The sequence below is a fragment of the Pan paniscus genome, chromosome 7 (genome assembly GCF_029289425.2).
Source record: "Pan paniscus chromosome 7, NHGRI_mPanPan1-v2.0_pri, whole genome shotgun sequence".
Lineage (NCBI taxonomy): Eukaryota > Metazoa > Chordata > Mammalia > Primates > Hominidae > Pan > Pan paniscus.
This window is the reverse complement of record NC_073256.2, coordinates 137,770,027-137,788,066: the sequence shown is the minus strand read 5'-3', so window position 1 is coordinate 137,788,066 and position 18,040 is coordinate 137,770,027. Positions and strand designations below refer to the sequence as shown.

The window sequence follows — 18,040 nt, the reverse complement described above, 5'->3', positions numbered from 1 at the left end:
CAGGGGTGGGGTTTACCCTTCTTCGTACCCTCCAATCTTCCTCAGTGCTTTCCACTGGGCTGACCTTGCCAAAGAGCAGAGGGCAAAGGGGTCTGGACACCTAGCACCACGAAGCTAAAGCCCGGAGAAGGCGAACAACATAAACTGCCTAGCCCAGTCCCAACATCAGCCACTGGGAATCCAGAGTCAAAAGCACCCCTCCTGCATGTAGCAGGTCGTCATGGAGTAGGAAACACAGATAGGTAACAAGTAGTTATAATGCAATGTGAAAACAGCTACAGCAGAATATGAGAGCACAGAACTGAGGCACCTGTGGGGACTGCAGAAGGCTTTCCAATATGGCTGAGCCCGAAATGAGGTCTTGAAGAACAGGCATTATCTGCTAAAGAAGTGACAGATGGGCACGGTGGCAGACGAACATGCATGCGCAAAGGCTTGCAGGTGAGAGACAACAGAGCATGCCTGGGGGACCAGAAATGGTTTGGTATGGCTTTGGCAGTTTCAGGTTGTTTCACAGGCAATAGAATATAAGGCTAGTCTAGGCCAGAGCATGACAAGCTTTGTGTGCCAGACTATGGAGAGACACTAACTTGTAAAGGCCACCTTCAGTATCTTCTACTTAATTTTATGTTCGGACTTCATATTCTTTTTCTTCAAGAGGAACCCCAAGTCGTAAGCTTCAGGCTCCACAAAACCTGTATCTGCTCCTTCTGAGTGCTACAAGGCAATACATTGGTTAAGGCAGCCTGGAGTCCTGTAGAGCCTAGCTCCACTGGTAAACCCTGTGCTATTTCCACAGAAAAGCCAGAGGAAAACAGGTTGAATCATTAAGTGGGGCCACTCAATGGTCAAAGGAATCCACTAACCAAAGCAAGATCAAGGCAAAGGGGTTAGCACTTCAGGTCTTTCTATTAGTCTCTATCAGACAAGACAGCATAGGTAGAGGGTCCTTTGGTATTTTGACCACAGACTCACCTAAATTTGGGCAGTGAGAGGGAGGAAGTGCAGTAGGAAGGAAAGAGGAGAAGTAGGAAGAGTGGAAGTTAAAAAGAGAAGGGTGGAGAGAGAGAGAGAAGAAGACGAGGTGCAAAGCTCATCAGTGCACACCAGCCTATTGTAGTCTGCAGGTTGACCATTCACAACTGCAGGTGAATGGCAGGAGAAAATGGGCATTAAATCAGGCACCAGGAATCTGGGCTTTTTATTCACCCAGTTTTGCCGCTGACACTGTGACCTCACTGGTACATAAGAATGTTAGACCAAATGCCAATCTATTACCTTCTGCTACAAAATTTTGATCATTCCTCCTTAAGAGCTATTATATTATTTCCACTATTGGCCATTAAGAAAATTATAAATTATTCAAAATTAGTGGGAAAAGAAGCCAATTTCTGTAGCTTAAAAATGAACATTTCAGGTTTAGCATGAATAGTCAACCAGTTTATAATATTTAAATTGGAGCTTGGTCTTCATTCCTTGCAGAACTGGAAAATGATATGATGCTCTCCACTCCTGGAAAAGTGAGCTGTGTCCAGGCATTGGGATAAGGTCAGGGTCTACAGAATTTAAAATAAAATGTGTTATGACCAACAGCCCTTCATGCTCAGCATGAAAGACCCATTACTATATTCTCACTCATAAGTGGGAGTTGAATAATGAGAACACATGGAAACACGGAGGGGAACATCACACACCGGGGGGCTGTCAGGGGGTTGGGGGAAAGGGGACGGAGAGCATTAGGACAAATATCTAATGCATGGGGGGATTAAAACCTAGATGACGGGTCGATAGGTGCAGCAAACCACCATGGCACATGTATACCTATGTAACAAACCTGCACGTTCAGCGCATGTATCCCAAAAGTTAACATAAAAAAAAAAAAACGATAAACACATCCAAAATCAAGGATACTCATTATGTTTTTCCAAACTAGCAAAGAAGTTCAGGAAAGTCAAACTACTTCACTATATTTACATAGTAGTTTAATGCCAAAGTCAAATCTAGAACAATGAAAATGGAAAGGATTAATGAATATATCTTTTCTCTGCATGTTTTCACCCTCCTCCTCTAAAAATACATTTTGATAATTAACTTATTACAGTCATGGCTTTGAAAGCCATGTCAAAAAATTCACCAAAAATGTTTTATCACAGCTAATACAAACAACTTTAGTTTTATCATATAAACTACATTATATTTCCATTTTACTTATGTTCAAGGCTTAAAAATTTAGAAAATGACAAAATACATTCCTACATTTTTAAAAAGGAGTTTCTTTCTCTCTCTCTCTCTTTTATTATCTAGTATAACCAAATCTCCTTCTTAGAAAACTTGCCGTGATTTTCTGGCTAAATTACACGATGACGACTTGAAAGGAAATGCTTACATTGTTCACGTGGCAGTAATCTGCTATCACCATGATGTCTCAGGATTGATGCACAATATCCACATGGGATTTTGTTTTTATCAGGGCTCAAGGTGTGAATGAGAAATGGCAGTCCAAAAGCTAGCCAAGAGGTTATCAACACTATAAACTAGTTATGACTTATGAAATAACTATTGTATTTCATGTCTTATGAGGAATAAAAGAAAAATGTACATTAAAATTTGTTTTGAGGGATAATGTAGCCTCATTGTAAGAAAGAATGAACAGAAAGAAATCATTAAAGGCCAATTCAAGAAAGTATAATCTATCTGGGTATTGAATGACATGTGTCACACACTAATGCGGTAGGATTAATCAGCCATTGATTTATCAAATATTTGTTCAAACTGACTATTAGACTTTCCAATTAAGGTTTTAAAATTTTTTTATCTACAGAAACAATGATATTAGCTTCCATGGCAAAAACAAGACAAAACACTAGTTATAGCTTATTATTACTGTAACAGTCATATTCTACTAATAATAAGGGTGGGAACATAATTTAATGGTAATTTTAATTTGTCAATGGCTTTTTTTCTCTCGTTCTTTGTGTTTGGTTTGAAAATGGATTTTGTTCTAATTATGACTAATTTCAGAAACAGGAACACAAAAGGTATTAGTAGTCTTCAAAAACATTTTTCCCAATAATTGCTACTGTTTTTAAAGGTGCCTACAGCTGCATCTTGCGTGTCCCTCTAAAAACCTACATCTGTCATTTGGATGATTTAAAAGAATACGGGAGAGAAAAACAAACATAAGTGGTGAAAACAGGCAGGGTAAGCCAACTCTTCACAAGAGCCCTTCATTATTCAGCACTGTAGACGTCATACTGCTTGGCAATCGTTTTGTGGATGAGAGCATCACCCTCTTCGCAATGCACAGCCAGAAGGCCTTGTTTTAATTTAGAAGAGTGTGATGGTTTAAACAGACACTGACAAAATCTTTAAAATGCCTCCCTCCAAAGTGTACAGCAGAATTCCTCTCTACTTGAGTGTGGGCCAGGCTTAGTGACTCCCTTCTAACAAATAGAATATGGTGAAAGCAAAAGCTTGGGCTTCTGAGACTAGATGTCAAAATCATAATGGGAACTCCTCTGCTCTCTCTCTTGGATCAGTGGCTCTGAGGAAAGCAGCCTCTATGCGTTGAAAATGAATTCTCAACCATGCCCCACGAAGAGCTCCACAGCGAGGAACTGAGCCCTCCTGCCAGTCATCAGCCAGGGCCAGAGACTCCTGCCAACAGTCCTGTGATGGCACCATCTTGGAAACAGATGCACCAGCTCCAGTCAAGCCTTCAGATGACTGGCCTCCTAAATGACATATTGACTGCAACTTTATGCAAGACTCTTAGCCAACAGCACCCACATAAAACTCAAATCCCTGACCCACAAAAATGGACATCGTATATATTTGTTGCTTTAAGCCACTAAGTTTTAAAGTAATTTGTTACACAGCAATAGCTCACTAATACATAAGAGTTTCTTTCTGCAGCCATGATCAATGTAAAGAGTCACTTTGTAATAAAAAAAATCAATAAAAGATGATGCAAAGAAGAAAAAAAAGAGCAATCCTTGTCAATGCCTTAAGATGACTACACCATTAGGAAAACACAATCCACTAAACCTTCAGATAAAGGTCTTGTTCTGAAGGGCATTCAAATTGGACTTAACCAGATGAGTACTGGGTGGAAAAAAGAAAGAGAAAACTATCTGTATTCATCTTTCAAGAAATGAGAGGCAGGGGATGGGGAATCCAAGAAGGAAGAAGGCAACATGTATTTCAGCAGATATTTTTTTTTTTTTTTGAGAAAGAGTCTTGCTCTGTTCACCTGGCTGGAGTGCAATGGTGTGATCTCGGCTCACTGCAACTTCCGCCTCCCAGGTTCAAGCGATTCTCCTGCCTCAACCTCCCAAGTAGCTGGGATTACAGGCACACACCACCACACCCAGCTAATTTTTGTATTTTTTTTTTTTTAAGTAGAGACAGGGTTTCACCATGTTGGACAGGCTGGTTTCAAACTCCTAACCTTAAGCAATCCGCCCACCTTGGCATCCCAAAGTGCTGGGATTACAGGTGTGAGCCACTGCTACCAGCCTATTTCAGCAAATTTTTCTTTTTTTTTTGAGAAGGAGTCTCGCTGTCACCCAGGCTGGAGTGCAGTGGTGCGATCTCTGTTCACTGCAACCTCCACCTCCTGGGTTCAAGCAATTCTCTGCTTCAGCCTCCCTACTAGCTGGGATTACAGGCGCCCGCCAACATGCCCAGCTAATTTTCGTATTTTTAGTAGAGATGGAGTTTCACCATCTTGGCCAGGCTGGTTTTGAACTCCTGACCTCGTGATCCACCTGCCTCAGCCTCTCAAAGTGCTGGGATTACAGGCATGAGCCACCGCACCCAGCCTATTTCAGCAAATTTTTAACAGCAATAAAAAGAAAGAACACATCTCATGCAACTGAATATTCACTGTAATACAAAATCATAGGGAAGACTTGAAAATATTTAAGTGCCATTTAGCAAATAATAACAAAAGCTCTACCAGCACTCAATCTTTAATCAAGATGATCTGCCCCATAGAGATAATTTTTCCAGGAATCAGCTAGGATACGTGGGGCATTAAGAAATTTCACAAAAATGATTTTTACCATTGCAGCATTCCTGGCTCAGAAGTGCTATGGTTTTACTTAGAAGTGCTACGGTCTCTTTAACCACAGGAATATCCCACTTCTCTCTCCCAGCTTTAAAATCAATCTGGAACTCAGTTTTCTCTATAGATGTTTGAGTCCTGTTGACTCACAGCTTACCCTGAGCATTAGGGAGACAGGTTTAGCTTTCGTGTGGGTGCACCATTTCCCTGCCATACTGCCGTTTCTGAGTCTCTGAGAGGGAGTGTTACCTATTCATGGTGCTCAAAGGAAGGCTGATTCCTTGTTTACTTTTGTTTGCTTGGGCGAGTTCTGTTTGCCATTGAGCACATGGGAAAAGGAGGACAAGATAATTTACATTTATTTGCATAATGCAATCATGTGTTTATTATCTTAGTAGATCACCACTGTGAACACAACAGAGACAAATGCAGAGTGACGTAAGTCTTTATAATGGCATCCTGAAACAGAAATTGCAGAAAGTTTACCTTGCTCTTAGGATAAGTTCAAATTCCTTACCCATACTCACAAAATGTTGGTTGCATCCTGTGGCCTCTGTCTACTCCTCCCTCCTCCTGAATTCTTACTGTCCTTTTAACTCACCAAGCTCCAACTATATGATTATTTTTTCTGTTATCCAAAGCAATGGAGCTTAGTAGGGGCAGTGCCATCCCTAGGAGACATTCTTGATACTTGTAGGGGAACTTTTGGTTGATGAAATGATTAGAGGTTGTTTTTACATTTATATACATATTGGAATAAATTATTTGACTATAAATTACTTTCCTTTTAGTTCTCCTTTGTATTACACTAGAGAACATTGTAATTTCTCTATTTAGTGTTGTTTGTTTAATGATATGTGAAGATAGGTTATATTTAATGTCTATGAATTTTATTTTGGAACAAAAAAGAGACATGAGAAATTATTTGTTGTGAAAGGGAGAGTCACTGCTTTAAATGTTTCAAGCCCTTTCTCACCTCAGGACCTTTGCACGTGCTATTGCCTCCTCTGCCTAGAATGTTCTTCCCCAACTCTCTTATTGCTATGGCAATTTCCTACTAAAGTTCTAGGTCTCAGCTAAAACATCACTGATCAAGTCAGTCTCCTTTTGTATGCCATATGTTATCCTGTACTTTTTCATAGCACTAATTACAACTGAAATTAAATGATTGATATGTTGTTTGCTTAATATCCATCTCCCATAACAGTAAGGTGCCATGAAAGTCAGGAAATATATACCCTGTTTACCACCATGTCATCAACGCCCAGCACAAGCTGGAAGTGTAGTAGATGCTCAGTAAGTACCACTGAATGAATGAACGGAGATTCAGAAATTAAGTTTTAAGCTTAAGTAGTCAAGATCACATAGCTAGTTAAGTGGCAAAGCCAGCAAGCACAGGCATTCTGGAATCATACATATCTGGATCTGAATTCTAGACCCCTATTGTTCCACTGTGTGACCGTGGACAATTAACAATCTCGCAGAGCCTCAGTTTCCTCACCTAACATGGAACTAATCCTGATCTCATAAGATTTTTATGAGCATCACGTAACATGCTTAGCAATTGACACATAGTTGCTTAATAAATGCTGGCACCTGTTCTTCTCAAAGACCACAGTGACTGACATCTTCCTTTACATTCTGAAACCATTTATATTCTATATAACTCACTTAGCATTTACCATCTTCCAGTTTGTACCCTCAGCAATCTTTCATATTCCTTCCTTATCCAAACCAGGTCTTCCACTTTACCCAAATGAGGTAGTGTGTACAGGACTGAGCGCAACACTTGGCAGATGCAATTGGAGCCTAATGAGTAAAAGCTATAAATAATAGTATTATCTATCTGCCAAACTGAAAAACCTTACATAAACACTGCATTTAATATTTGCTGACTTATTCTATAAGATAAACCAGATATAAATTCCAGCTCTCCAGCTATACAATCCAAAATGAAAATCTTTAGATGGTTAGGTTAGTTAGATGATCAGATGGTTTCTCTGATTCAAAAATTTCGGGAGGATTATGGAAACTAAAGGAGTTGCATAAAGACTGAAATCAGGCTGGGCGCGGTGGATCACGCCTGTAATCCCAGCACTTTGTGAGGCCGAGGCGGGGTGGGGAGGGGGGGTCAGTTGAGGTTAGGAGTTCGAGACTAGCCTGGCCTACATGGTGAAACCCCGTCTCTACTAAAAATACAAAAATTAACCAGGTGTGGTGGTGCCTGCCTGTAGTCCCAGCTACTTGGGAAGCTGAGGCAGGAGAATTGCTTGAACCCGGGGGGCGGAAGTTGCAGTGAGCCAAAATCCGAGATCACACCACTGCAATCCAGTCTAGGGGACAAAGCAAGACCCTGTCTCCAAGAGAGAAAAAAAAAAAAAGACTGAAATTAGGGGAATTTTCTAATTCTTTTCAACTGAATAAAGAAACTTAATTTTGTGAACTATAAACCAACAAACTTATTGTTGACTTGTTTAATATATGGCTCAAGATACCAGTGTAGAGGATGAACATTTAAATAAATTGAGTAAACAAAAACAGATGAATCATCTGGGAATGATATGCACAGAGCAGAAAAAGAAAATGATCTGTAATTGAGGAAATCTGGTTTGGAATCACCCAAAAATGTGACTCAAGAGTGAGTTGAGGTCAGAAAAGCAATTGACAAATAGTAGTCAATCACTGGATTGTCCGGTCAAGCACTGGATTGTCATGGTTCAGTGATCAAATGAGGAACCTCAGAACTGGTCCTCTCTTCTGAATTTTGGGATAATGAGAAGCCAGGTTATACAGAACCATTTACATGAAGACAGTACAGGGTTTAATGGGGAGAGGTAACCAACTAGCATCCCATGGAAAAATAGCTTTTCTTTGACATAAATTAACAGAGAAGAACAAGTGACAAGGAAAAGCAGGTGAGAAATCGGGCTGCTTAATATAAAGCATGATGTTATGCAAATGAGGCCTCTTCAATGCTAAGTGCCAATAATTAGAAAAATCTAAGTGGGATTTCAAGCTTCAGATAGAAAACTTGAACAACATTAGCCACTGGATCCCTTAGAATCCTTAAATTTTAAGAATTCTCGATTACAATCTGTGTAAGAGGATAGCTAAAAACTGTTCCACACAAACTTACGAAAAAGACTTTAAGTTCAAGAAGACAAAGGGTTACTGAAGAGAGAGACAATCAGATGGAGCAAAAGTGCAATCTTCTTTTAGATAATAAGAAAAGTCATGAAAAGCCATGTACATCACATTGCGAATATGAAAGGAAAATCCATAATTTTTCTTCTGCTCTCTAAAAATGCATATTCTTTGCCATTTCTCTGATAAAGATGGGGTTAATCGAAGACATTGTACGGGGATAGTGTTTTTCAAACTAAGGTAATGAAACCCAAGGTCTCGCCTCGTTCTTTTAACAAAAGAAGAAAACAGGGAATAACAGGAAGGGTAAAAATAATTTCTTTTGTCCCAGTTATATACATTTGCATGCATGCATATGCATAAGCAATATTGCATCATGATGTCAAATGTATTTTTTACTGTGTATCACACTTTTAAAAGTTTGAAAAACTAGAATAGAAAAGTTAGAGTGGGCACTTCTGATGAAAAACTATCCAAACTGAATGGAGTTGTGAATTTAAAAAAAAAAAATTTTTTTCCATAGGTTATTGGGGAACAGGTGGTGTTTGGTTACATAAGTTCATTAGTGGGGATTTGTGAGATTTTTGTGCACCCATCACCTGAGCAGTATACACTATACCCTATTTGTAGACTTTTATCCCTCACCCACTTCCCACCCTTTCCCCCTGAGTCCCCAAAGTCCATTGTGTCATTCTTATGCCTTTGCATCCTCATAGCTTAGCTCCTACTTATGAGTGAGAACATATGGTGTTTGGTTTTCCATTCCTGAGTCAATTCACTTAGAATGCTCATCTCCAATCTCATCTGGGTTACTGCGAATGCCATTAATTCATTCCTTTTTATGGCTGAGTAGTATTCCATCATATACATATATATATATATATGCTTTATATATGCTTCATATATATATATACCACAGTTTCTTTATCCACTCATTGATTGATGGGCATTTGGGTTGGTTCCACGTTTTTGCACTTGCGAATTGTGCTGCTATAAACATGCATATGCAAATATCTTTTTTGTATAATGACTTCTTTTCCTCTGGGTAGATACCCAGTAGTGAATTTTTTTTTAGGAAGACTCCTATGAGGCTCATAGGAAGCCTAAGCAGAAAGTGAGCCTCATTTCAGTGTTCATGCCAGAATGCTCAACAGCCATATTTCTCATAATCTTGCTTTTGTAGTTTATTATGTGCTACATACACTGCCTGGTAATAGTACTTATTTTTACTCATTACAATATTGTGTCCTTATAACATTATTTTATCCAGAATGATGATAATCATATTTTATACAGCAGAAAAAAACAACACAGTCTCTGGCTCTTATTTCAAGTCTTGATGTTGGCTGACTTTGAGCCTTTTTGGCCTCACCTCAATATCTTCATATGCTTCCTTTTATAGAAAATGAAAAAGAGAAAAGATAGCTGAAGACTTCAGTTTTTAAATTTTATTGTTTTGACTTAGTGGAAAGACAGGCCTTTCCTCTCTTAATCTGTCCTGGATATTTGGATCCCAAACATCACTGCCTACCTTGCAGCAGCAAATCCAAGCTGCAGCTGAAATAACTTTGCCGGGAATGAAGAGCCCCTTGGATGCTGGCCTATAAGCCCTGACCTATAATAGTCATCGCAAAATCACACCCTTCAAGTGGTCATCAACTAAAATCACCTTTCCCCATGCTCAAAGGGCATTTCTCACTTTCTGTCTTACTGTCATCTTTTATGCATTTGTGAAATATAGGATTCTGCTTGTCTACTGTACTCTTTAGAATATATATCAATATGTATGTAAGAAAATTACATCATGGAAATTCATATTTCCAAAGGTCGTCTGGGCTGCCCTTTGAGAATCCTTGGGTGATTTTTCTGTGGTCTAATCATTCAAGTGTACTTGCAGAGCAGGAGAGACTCGGTCTGGCAAGAACGGGGCTAAGACTTCCAAAAAGAACAAAGACAACTTATGACTTGCTGGGAATGACTCAGGTGCTGGCTCTGTGCTCACTGAGTCACAGTTTCTCCATTATTGACAGCAGCAGAGGATGCCCTGTTGACAGAGGGGGCCACATTCCAGGCTGCCAGATCTTTGGTGTGTTGTGAGGGAATGATGCCATTTTCTATATCTGCTGATTTTGTGCCCTGACACAGGGAAAAACTTTCAGAAAGAAAAATCAGAACTGGGTCACAATTAAAGCAACAACTATCTAGTAAGTACCTATTAAGTGCAAAGCATTGTGCAAAGCAATTCAGAACCAACCCCTGCTCTCAACAACCTGGCTGTTCGCTAATGCCTGATGAGTGCTAAAACAGAAAGAAAAGACAGTAAGGGCATCAGGTGTTCATGGGGGCGGAGACATTTGGGTTCTGGGGTGATCAATAACAATTTCATGCATAAGACAGCTGAGCCTTGAACTAAGAGTAAGATGTATGGAAGACAAAGGAAGGAAAGGACATTTCCAAAGAGGGAAAACAATGTGTACAAAAGTGCAGAGGCAGAAATACACAAGGCCTGTTAGCATGAGTCAAAATAAATATGAAATACTGTTTCTGTAATCTGTATTTTAAATCAAATTTTATAAAAGGAATATATCCTACCCATCCCACAAAACTAATATGCCTCACAGAGCAGATAGGTAAAAGTTAGCTTTTCCCCAGGTCTATGTTCTACAAAATGTATCTTAGAAAATACTCTGATGAGTTGTCTCTCTTTCCCATCACTTTCTTCATGGTTAACATGCAACCCTGACTTCCCACATCTCCTTTACCTGCTCTGGAATGGAATATCTTAGTCGACTATAGATTCAGTCAAAAGAGTCTTATTATTGTATTACACCATACTTCTAAGACCTGTAGACGGTGGAAGAAAAGGCTAAGTAGAATCTCTGTTTTAAGGAAACTTTAGTGGGAAAGGCAAAACATTGGCCCATGAAACTATTAAATAAAATGTTGTCTGATATAATAGGAAGATGAGCCGCAGACAGTATTTTAATTTGAAGTTTAGAGCTGACATGGTCTATACAGGAACATGTGAACCATACGCTGATACAATTCATGACTCTTCTCAGGACTGCCACTGACTACTGCCCAGTCTGGGCACCGCACAAATAAAGCACCAGCAAATCACCAGAGTGAGTTCTCTGCTTGCCTTGACATTGGTGTGATGCCATGTTTGGTCAGAGGGCGGCATCATTTTCCAATTCTTCAACCTGGAAGGGGCACCCTTTTTGACTTCATCCATCTAGAGGGGTTATCTTTCTTTCATTAGCTCAAATACTCTCAGAAGTGATTTGGGGGTTCTAACCTTCCTCTTTCATATAAGTAGATATGGCTCTAGATAACCACTTGGCAGATTGCTCAATTTTCTCAATCTCAGAGATAAATAAACAAGAAACTGAAGAATAGATGGGGCAGAATTAATTTAAGTCCATTGTTTCAGACTTTATCCTTGTATAAGAACCACTACAATGTTCTGCTTCCCTGCACCCAACTCAGAGGAGTTCCTCTGAGAGAAGGGGCCCAGCTTACCTCGTTCTCCTGGGGTCCCTGGCACGCCTGCATTTCCGGGGAAGCCTGGTGTGCCTGGGGGTCCTTGTTCACCAGGGGCTCCAGGTGAGCCTGGCCTCCCAGGCTCCCCAGGAGGCCCTTGGACAGTCCGGATGGATGAGGAGTGGCTGGGAATCTGGTTGAGGATGGCAGTGTACCTGGCCATGTGACCTGAGGCATGAAGCATAAAGACAGCATTCAGTGAACTGTCACACAAGGAAAGAGAGGACCAGGGATGTCATTTGTTAAGGCTGCAAACAATTCTGTTAGATACCCACCAAGGGAAAAATCACACCCCTTTGAAATATGTTGATTTCCAGCTTAACATTTTTTTACGTTTTACTCTGGATGATATTAAGGGCTGGACTGTTGTCAAATGGCATCTCATGTGTTTGGAATTCTGCAGCTCATGTCAGCATCTCAATAAACATCACTGAGCAGAAGTTGTAAATTTCATCTTTACCCTCAACATTTATCTGACCCCTAGACCCTCACCCAGATGCCATTTCTCTAGCAATTACTCCCCAAGTTATTTGTCTTTTCTAAAACGCACAAAGCCTCCCCACCCTCTTGCTCACAAATCCCCAGACAAGTGCTCTGTCTCAACTCATCTCTTGGTCATCAAGCCTTTTTTTAGGAACCTTTACTTGGGTCTCAGCTGCAGAAACTCCCACTAGCTTTATATTTTTAAAAAATCTGGCACTCTCTCCCACAATCCCTTAACTCAGTTATGTATGGAAAATATATATACAGATATATGTTACTAATTAGAAGTATAAAGTACTTGATACCATGATGTCTCATTTTTCCAGCATCATTAGGAGATGAGTTTTCCCAACATAAGTGAATTTTCTAGTTTACTATTATTTATCCATTTTGAAATATTTAAAACTAAATAAAAATAGTAACAATTTCTTCAAGGAATTCACTCTAAAATACATTCAGTGCATTCTTTCCTTAAGCATTGGATTGTCACTGTAAGTAGGGATCCGCTCCTGATGACTCAAGGTTATTAGTAGGCACGTCCATCGTTGCCTGGGCAGGTGAGACATTTCCTCATTTGCTTTTTCAGTTTCTGCCTTTGACATGGGGACTGTCCATCATCATTTTCCCAGCTGTCATCACTTTGGCCTTGCATAATTTCCCATGTAACTCTTCCTAGCATAATTCTGATCAACTGTGAACTAAAAACCAGAGAAGTGAGCTTGTGAGGAATTATTTGCTAACTGATAAATCCAGTTCTGAGTGGCAGCTGAAGGAATACAATAAGGATCCCAGAGAAAACTGAAGTAGTGTAAGGGAAGATGGTTGAGGTACCAGAAATACAGCCTCTGAGTAGGCTGGGCCTGGCTTATCAAGTTGCATACAACCTTTTTGATTTCCTTCTAGTATATTGACAGGCAGGGCCTTGCTATTTTATAGACTTGTTTAAGCTTTACTATGTAACCAATCCCTTGATGACTTCTACTTCCTAGAAGTCAATCACAAGACTCTGAGAATTCGTAAGGAGAAAAAATTGATTTTGAACCCTTGATTTTTAGGGCATGCTTTAAATAATCAGATATTTACACATGATTTTTATTCTACAGTAGAATAAGACAGCAAATATTGTGAGATCTTTCTTGGGTAGTGGTCAGTGAGTCATAGTAAGATTTAAGCCTTAAGTTTTCTGAAAATAATGATCTGCTCATTTACATTGTACACTTGAAATCAGAAATCTACAAAACAATTCAAGATACAGGTTATTTACAATATGTCAGTACAAAATGATTAATGTTCAATTTCTCTTTTATAATGTATTTTTAAAGATCCTATTTTGCCATTAAACTTAAACAGTTATATTTAACTGGTAAATTCTCTGTCACAGACACACACATAGTTTGGGCAATATAACAGAAAATTAAATAATGTTAAAATACAGGGAGCATGACTACTGTGTCTGAAGTTGGTAGCTTCATACTCCTCTTGCCCTGATGTTTTTGCCTTAATGAAAACTCTTCCAAGCCTGTGCAGATCTCAACTCCATGCCTCCTCCAGGGTGAGATTTGGATTTATCTCAGAATTAAAGATGGAATTTTGGACTTAGCCAACAAAGCTTTCTTAGATATTGCAGGGCTTCCTGGCCTAACTCCCAAACTTTCCTGAGTTAAAATAAATATAACCCCAAGCCAATGAGGTACCCACGTGGGTAATGTCAGCCCTGGAAGTGGGGGTGCTATTGGGTGAGAGGGCTGGACAGCAGAGCTAGGCGAGAGCTGGGTGGGGTTGAGAGAGATAGTTCACCTCTGCTTGGCCTCAGATATTCCTGGAACTGAACAAATTACTGGCAAAGCGAAGGGCCCACACTAGTAACCCTCTGATTAGATTACTGTGATAAAATATGTAATCAGTGGGCAGAGCAGAAACGTGCAAAAGTGGTGGGATCTAAGCAAATGGGCAGGGAAATACAGTGCTATCAAAAAGCTCAAGTAAAATGAAGAAATGGGACAGGCGTCATATCAAGTTTGTTCTGATGTAATTTTTGGCACAAAGCCCAAGTATAATATCATATCAAACGTCAGAGCAAGCCTATTCATGTGTGTGTTTGCATTTTCATGAACATCTTAAGAAATAAATGAGAAGACCTTAGGCTAGCCAGAAGGTAATGGATGTGAAATGGATAAGAAGGAAATATTCATTTAAATCTTGCAAGTTAATAAAAATCAACACCATAAATTGTCTTTCTGAGGCAGCTTCTGAAGATGTAGTCTGGCAGCTTTCAAGTGCTGAACACTTGAGAAAAAATCCTACCCACCTGGAAAGATGAGAAAGGAATAGAAGATTTGATCTGGGCAGTCAAGTAAAATTTACATGGGCAAACAGGCAGTTCTTGGACCAATGACACAAAGGAATTTGGCTTTTGTACCATCGATGTAGAGCTCTAGGGTAATCTGTAGTGATCTCTTGGATGGGTCAGTGATGGTCATCTGTAAAGCTTATGTGTCTGCACAAAGACAATGCTTCAGAGTTTTCCTTAGTGGTACGCTCATGGGAAAAGAAACTCTCTTTTGGATGAGAGTTTGTTATGGGGAACGTCCTCCGTAACCATTATATACTTACTCTGGATGAGCTGTTCGCATACTTGACGCGCCACTGATCTCACCATGGCTTGAGACTGCAGGTCACCCTGGATGAGAAAAAAAGCATACTCCTGACTCAGCTACAAGCCCAGCCACACTACCAGGACTTCCAGGATGTGGATCTGACTTGCCCCATTGTTCCCATCAGGGATCTTTGGCTCCTAGCAACAGGTGGGTTTGACCACCACGGTGCGTGCAGAGAAGGGGTAAGCAATTGGATATTCATGGTTCAAGGTTCCTGGGAGTCCTTATTAGATTAACAAGCACTAGTAAGTATTTCTGGTCCCCTATTCTAAAAAATTTAATAGTTTTGAAACAAACCCATATATATTTAACGCGTGATATATAGCTCTTTAGAGTTTATAAAATACAGCACTTTCTCGAGCAGTGGCTCATTTAATACTAATAGCAACCCAGAGGAAAGATGTTAAACCCATTTTATAGCTGAATAGCATTAAACACATGGCCCAAGATTTCACAGAGGTAATTGGATGAGCCCAAGGTCACTGCTGTTTCTGCTATAGCCAATGGCACAATTATATTAGCAGCTGCACAATTGCTGAAAGGAGAGAGACGACCCTTAAATTAAGCTGACTTCAGTTTGGGGGCCAGTTCTTTGATTCTATGCCTGCCATTGTCTTCCTGGGTGTGAACCTGGGAGCATCAAAAAGCCCAGGAGTGCCATGCTGCCACTTGTCACTTGTATAGAGTTTTTACTTTTCTGAAGCCTTTTCACATCTATTATATAACGTTCTCATCAAACCCACTTTGTAAATTATATGAGGGTGATTCTCTCCATTTTATCCTTAAAGAAAAGAGCTCAAGTTCATTGACCTGGATGGTAGCAGATATGCAATTAGAAACTAGCTCTCCTGACTCCCAGCCCACAGGGATTTTATGTCTGGAAAATATGGCCACAGTCTAATGAATTGGGGAAAGGGAGAAACAGAGACTGGTACAATTGCAGTGAATAATAATGGTATTAAATGATGATCCTTTATCAGGCTTATGCAATGGAAGGGGTGCAACAAGCTGGGGCCAGAAAGCAGAGCCACAGGATACTTACCCGCTCTCCTCGTTCCCCCTTTGCTCCAGGGACACCCTGTATAAATGGAAAATTGTCAAGTTACTTATGATATTGCACTTAGCTAAGAGTGATAATCATGCATCTTTTCTTATTTTATTAAGACATTTTTCTTAGCACCAGTAATTCTGCAGCAAAAATCATTACACAACAACAGAAAATAAACAGCAACCAGTACGCACACCAAACATAAAAAGCTCTGTTAAGCATTCTACCCTTTCAGCTTTTTTATGCAGAGACATGGTATATTTTGGCCACAGAATTGGAATGGTGCAGCAATAATATTGCTTTGTAACACAAATTTTCACTGTGTAGGTCCTTTGCATCTTTCCACCCTAAACACCACTCTATGTACTGTATTCTACTGAGGATCCTTCATAATTTATTTCACAAATCTCTGCTGAATAGTTAAATTGTTTCAGTTTTTAAAGGAATATCTCCAAAAGGATAGAAAAGATCGCCTCTCAATTTAGGAGTTCAAGTCAGAGATGAGATTAGTGAAATCCCAGAGCTTCACTCTGATTTCTGTGCAGCACGATGCCACACAATTCTCCCTAATTCTCCCCAATATGGGAGCTCACATTTATGTGAATTCTCAATTGATTTATTATTTTATTATGTGGCTTAGCTACTCTTTGACCCATAAGAAACCTTGCCGTTATTAAAGCGCATCTACTTTAAAAATGGCATTTTCAGGGTTCCTCCAAAAAAATCATACATCTAATGCAAAACACGTGTCTTCAGAAGGATTTCATATTTTGTTTCAACTCTGAGGCAATGTTCATTGAACAACATTTTTATAGTCTCAACTAAAAGGAGAGTGAATGGAATTTATTAATGGAATTTGCCACGTTGTCAGACTGTTTCCAGTTGTTATTTCAAACAGGTCCCAAGCCAAACTCGGTATCTTCTTCAAAATCTGTAGTCAGTGAACAGTTGCCCAGATTCAAACTTCTGGTTTCATCCCACGGTGTGCAGGTAAACTGGCTTCCCAGAAAAAGAAAATGCCCTGACTTGTACTGCTTGCTGATTTTGGAGGTGTAAGTGTTTCTATCACAGCTGATTTCAAGCTACAAATGTGCTGTCACTGAAGATGGAAATGGAAAGGAAGAGAAATGCATGATTGACTCTCCAGTGCAGATATAAGCAGCCCACCCTGGCTCTATCTTCTCTCCTCTCCTCCCTTGCCCTGCTATGTCTATTCAATACACACACACACACACACTCACTCACAAACATACACCACATACACACACATACACACCCACACACTTTTTTTTTTTTTTTTTTTTTTTGAGACGCAGTCTCCCTCTATCTCCCAGACTGGAGTGCAGTGGCACGATCTCAGCTCACTGCAGCCTCTGGCTCCTGGGTTCAAGTGATTCTCCTGCCTCAGCCTCCTGAGTAGCTGAGACTACAGGTGCACGCCACCACATCTGGCTAATTTTTGTATTTTTAGTAGAGACGGGGTTTCACCATGGTGGCCAGGATGGTTTCAAATTCTTGAACCTCAAGTGATCTGCCCACTTCAGCCTATCAAAGTGCTGGGATTACAGGAGTGAGCCACTGCACCTGGCCAACACTTTTTTTTTTTAAACATGATGTTAGAATCTTAGTGTTGGATATATGGGTGTGGTGTTCACTCAAAATTCTTTCCATTTTGTGTGTGTTTAAAATTTTTTTATGCTAATACTTTGGAAAGAATGTAGGACATTGGACCTGCAAGCTGGGTTAACTCTCTGAGTTTCTTTGTAAGATGAGGCCACTAAATGAAGTGATCTCTGGGATTCCCTTATCAGTCTAACACGTTATTCTCTCATGATATGGTCGTTATTCAGAAGCAGGGAGCACAGGAAACAGAAATTGATGAAAAATACAAAGTCTGGGCTTCCGAGGAAAGGATTCCAACCTCTACAGAGAAAGAAGATCCTCACAAAGGATCCTTCTGAGGATGTAGTGTGGCTGAATTTCACTTCAAGTTTGAATGGCAAGCCAATTTGTGCTTCATTTCAACTACCCTGATTGTAAAACAGACAGAAGATGGCAGGGCGCGGTGGCTCACGCCTGTAATCCCAACACTTTGGG

General features: G+C 40.0%; 1 protein-coding gene across 5 annotated transcripts in view; it reads right to left on the bottom strand.

Moving 5' to 3' along the window:
- The window catches only part of COL14A1 (collagen type XIV alpha 1 chain), a 245,676-nt gene that overhangs the window by 11,088 nt on the left and 216,548 nt on the right, over positions 1-18,040 (bottom strand). For all 5 annotated transcript variants that reach the window (XM_057303085.2, XM_063606883.1, XM_034966539.4 and 2 more), the window contains 3 exons: positions 15,938-15,973; positions 14,852-14,918; positions 11,735-11,923 (listed from right to left, as the gene is read on the bottom strand). In XM_057303085.2, coding sequence (XP_057159068.2) covers positions 11,735-11,923; positions 14,852-14,918; positions 15,938-15,973 — 292 coding nt within the window. The remainder of the gene's footprint in view (positions 1-11,734; positions 11,924-14,851; positions 14,919-15,937; positions 15,974-18,040) is intronic.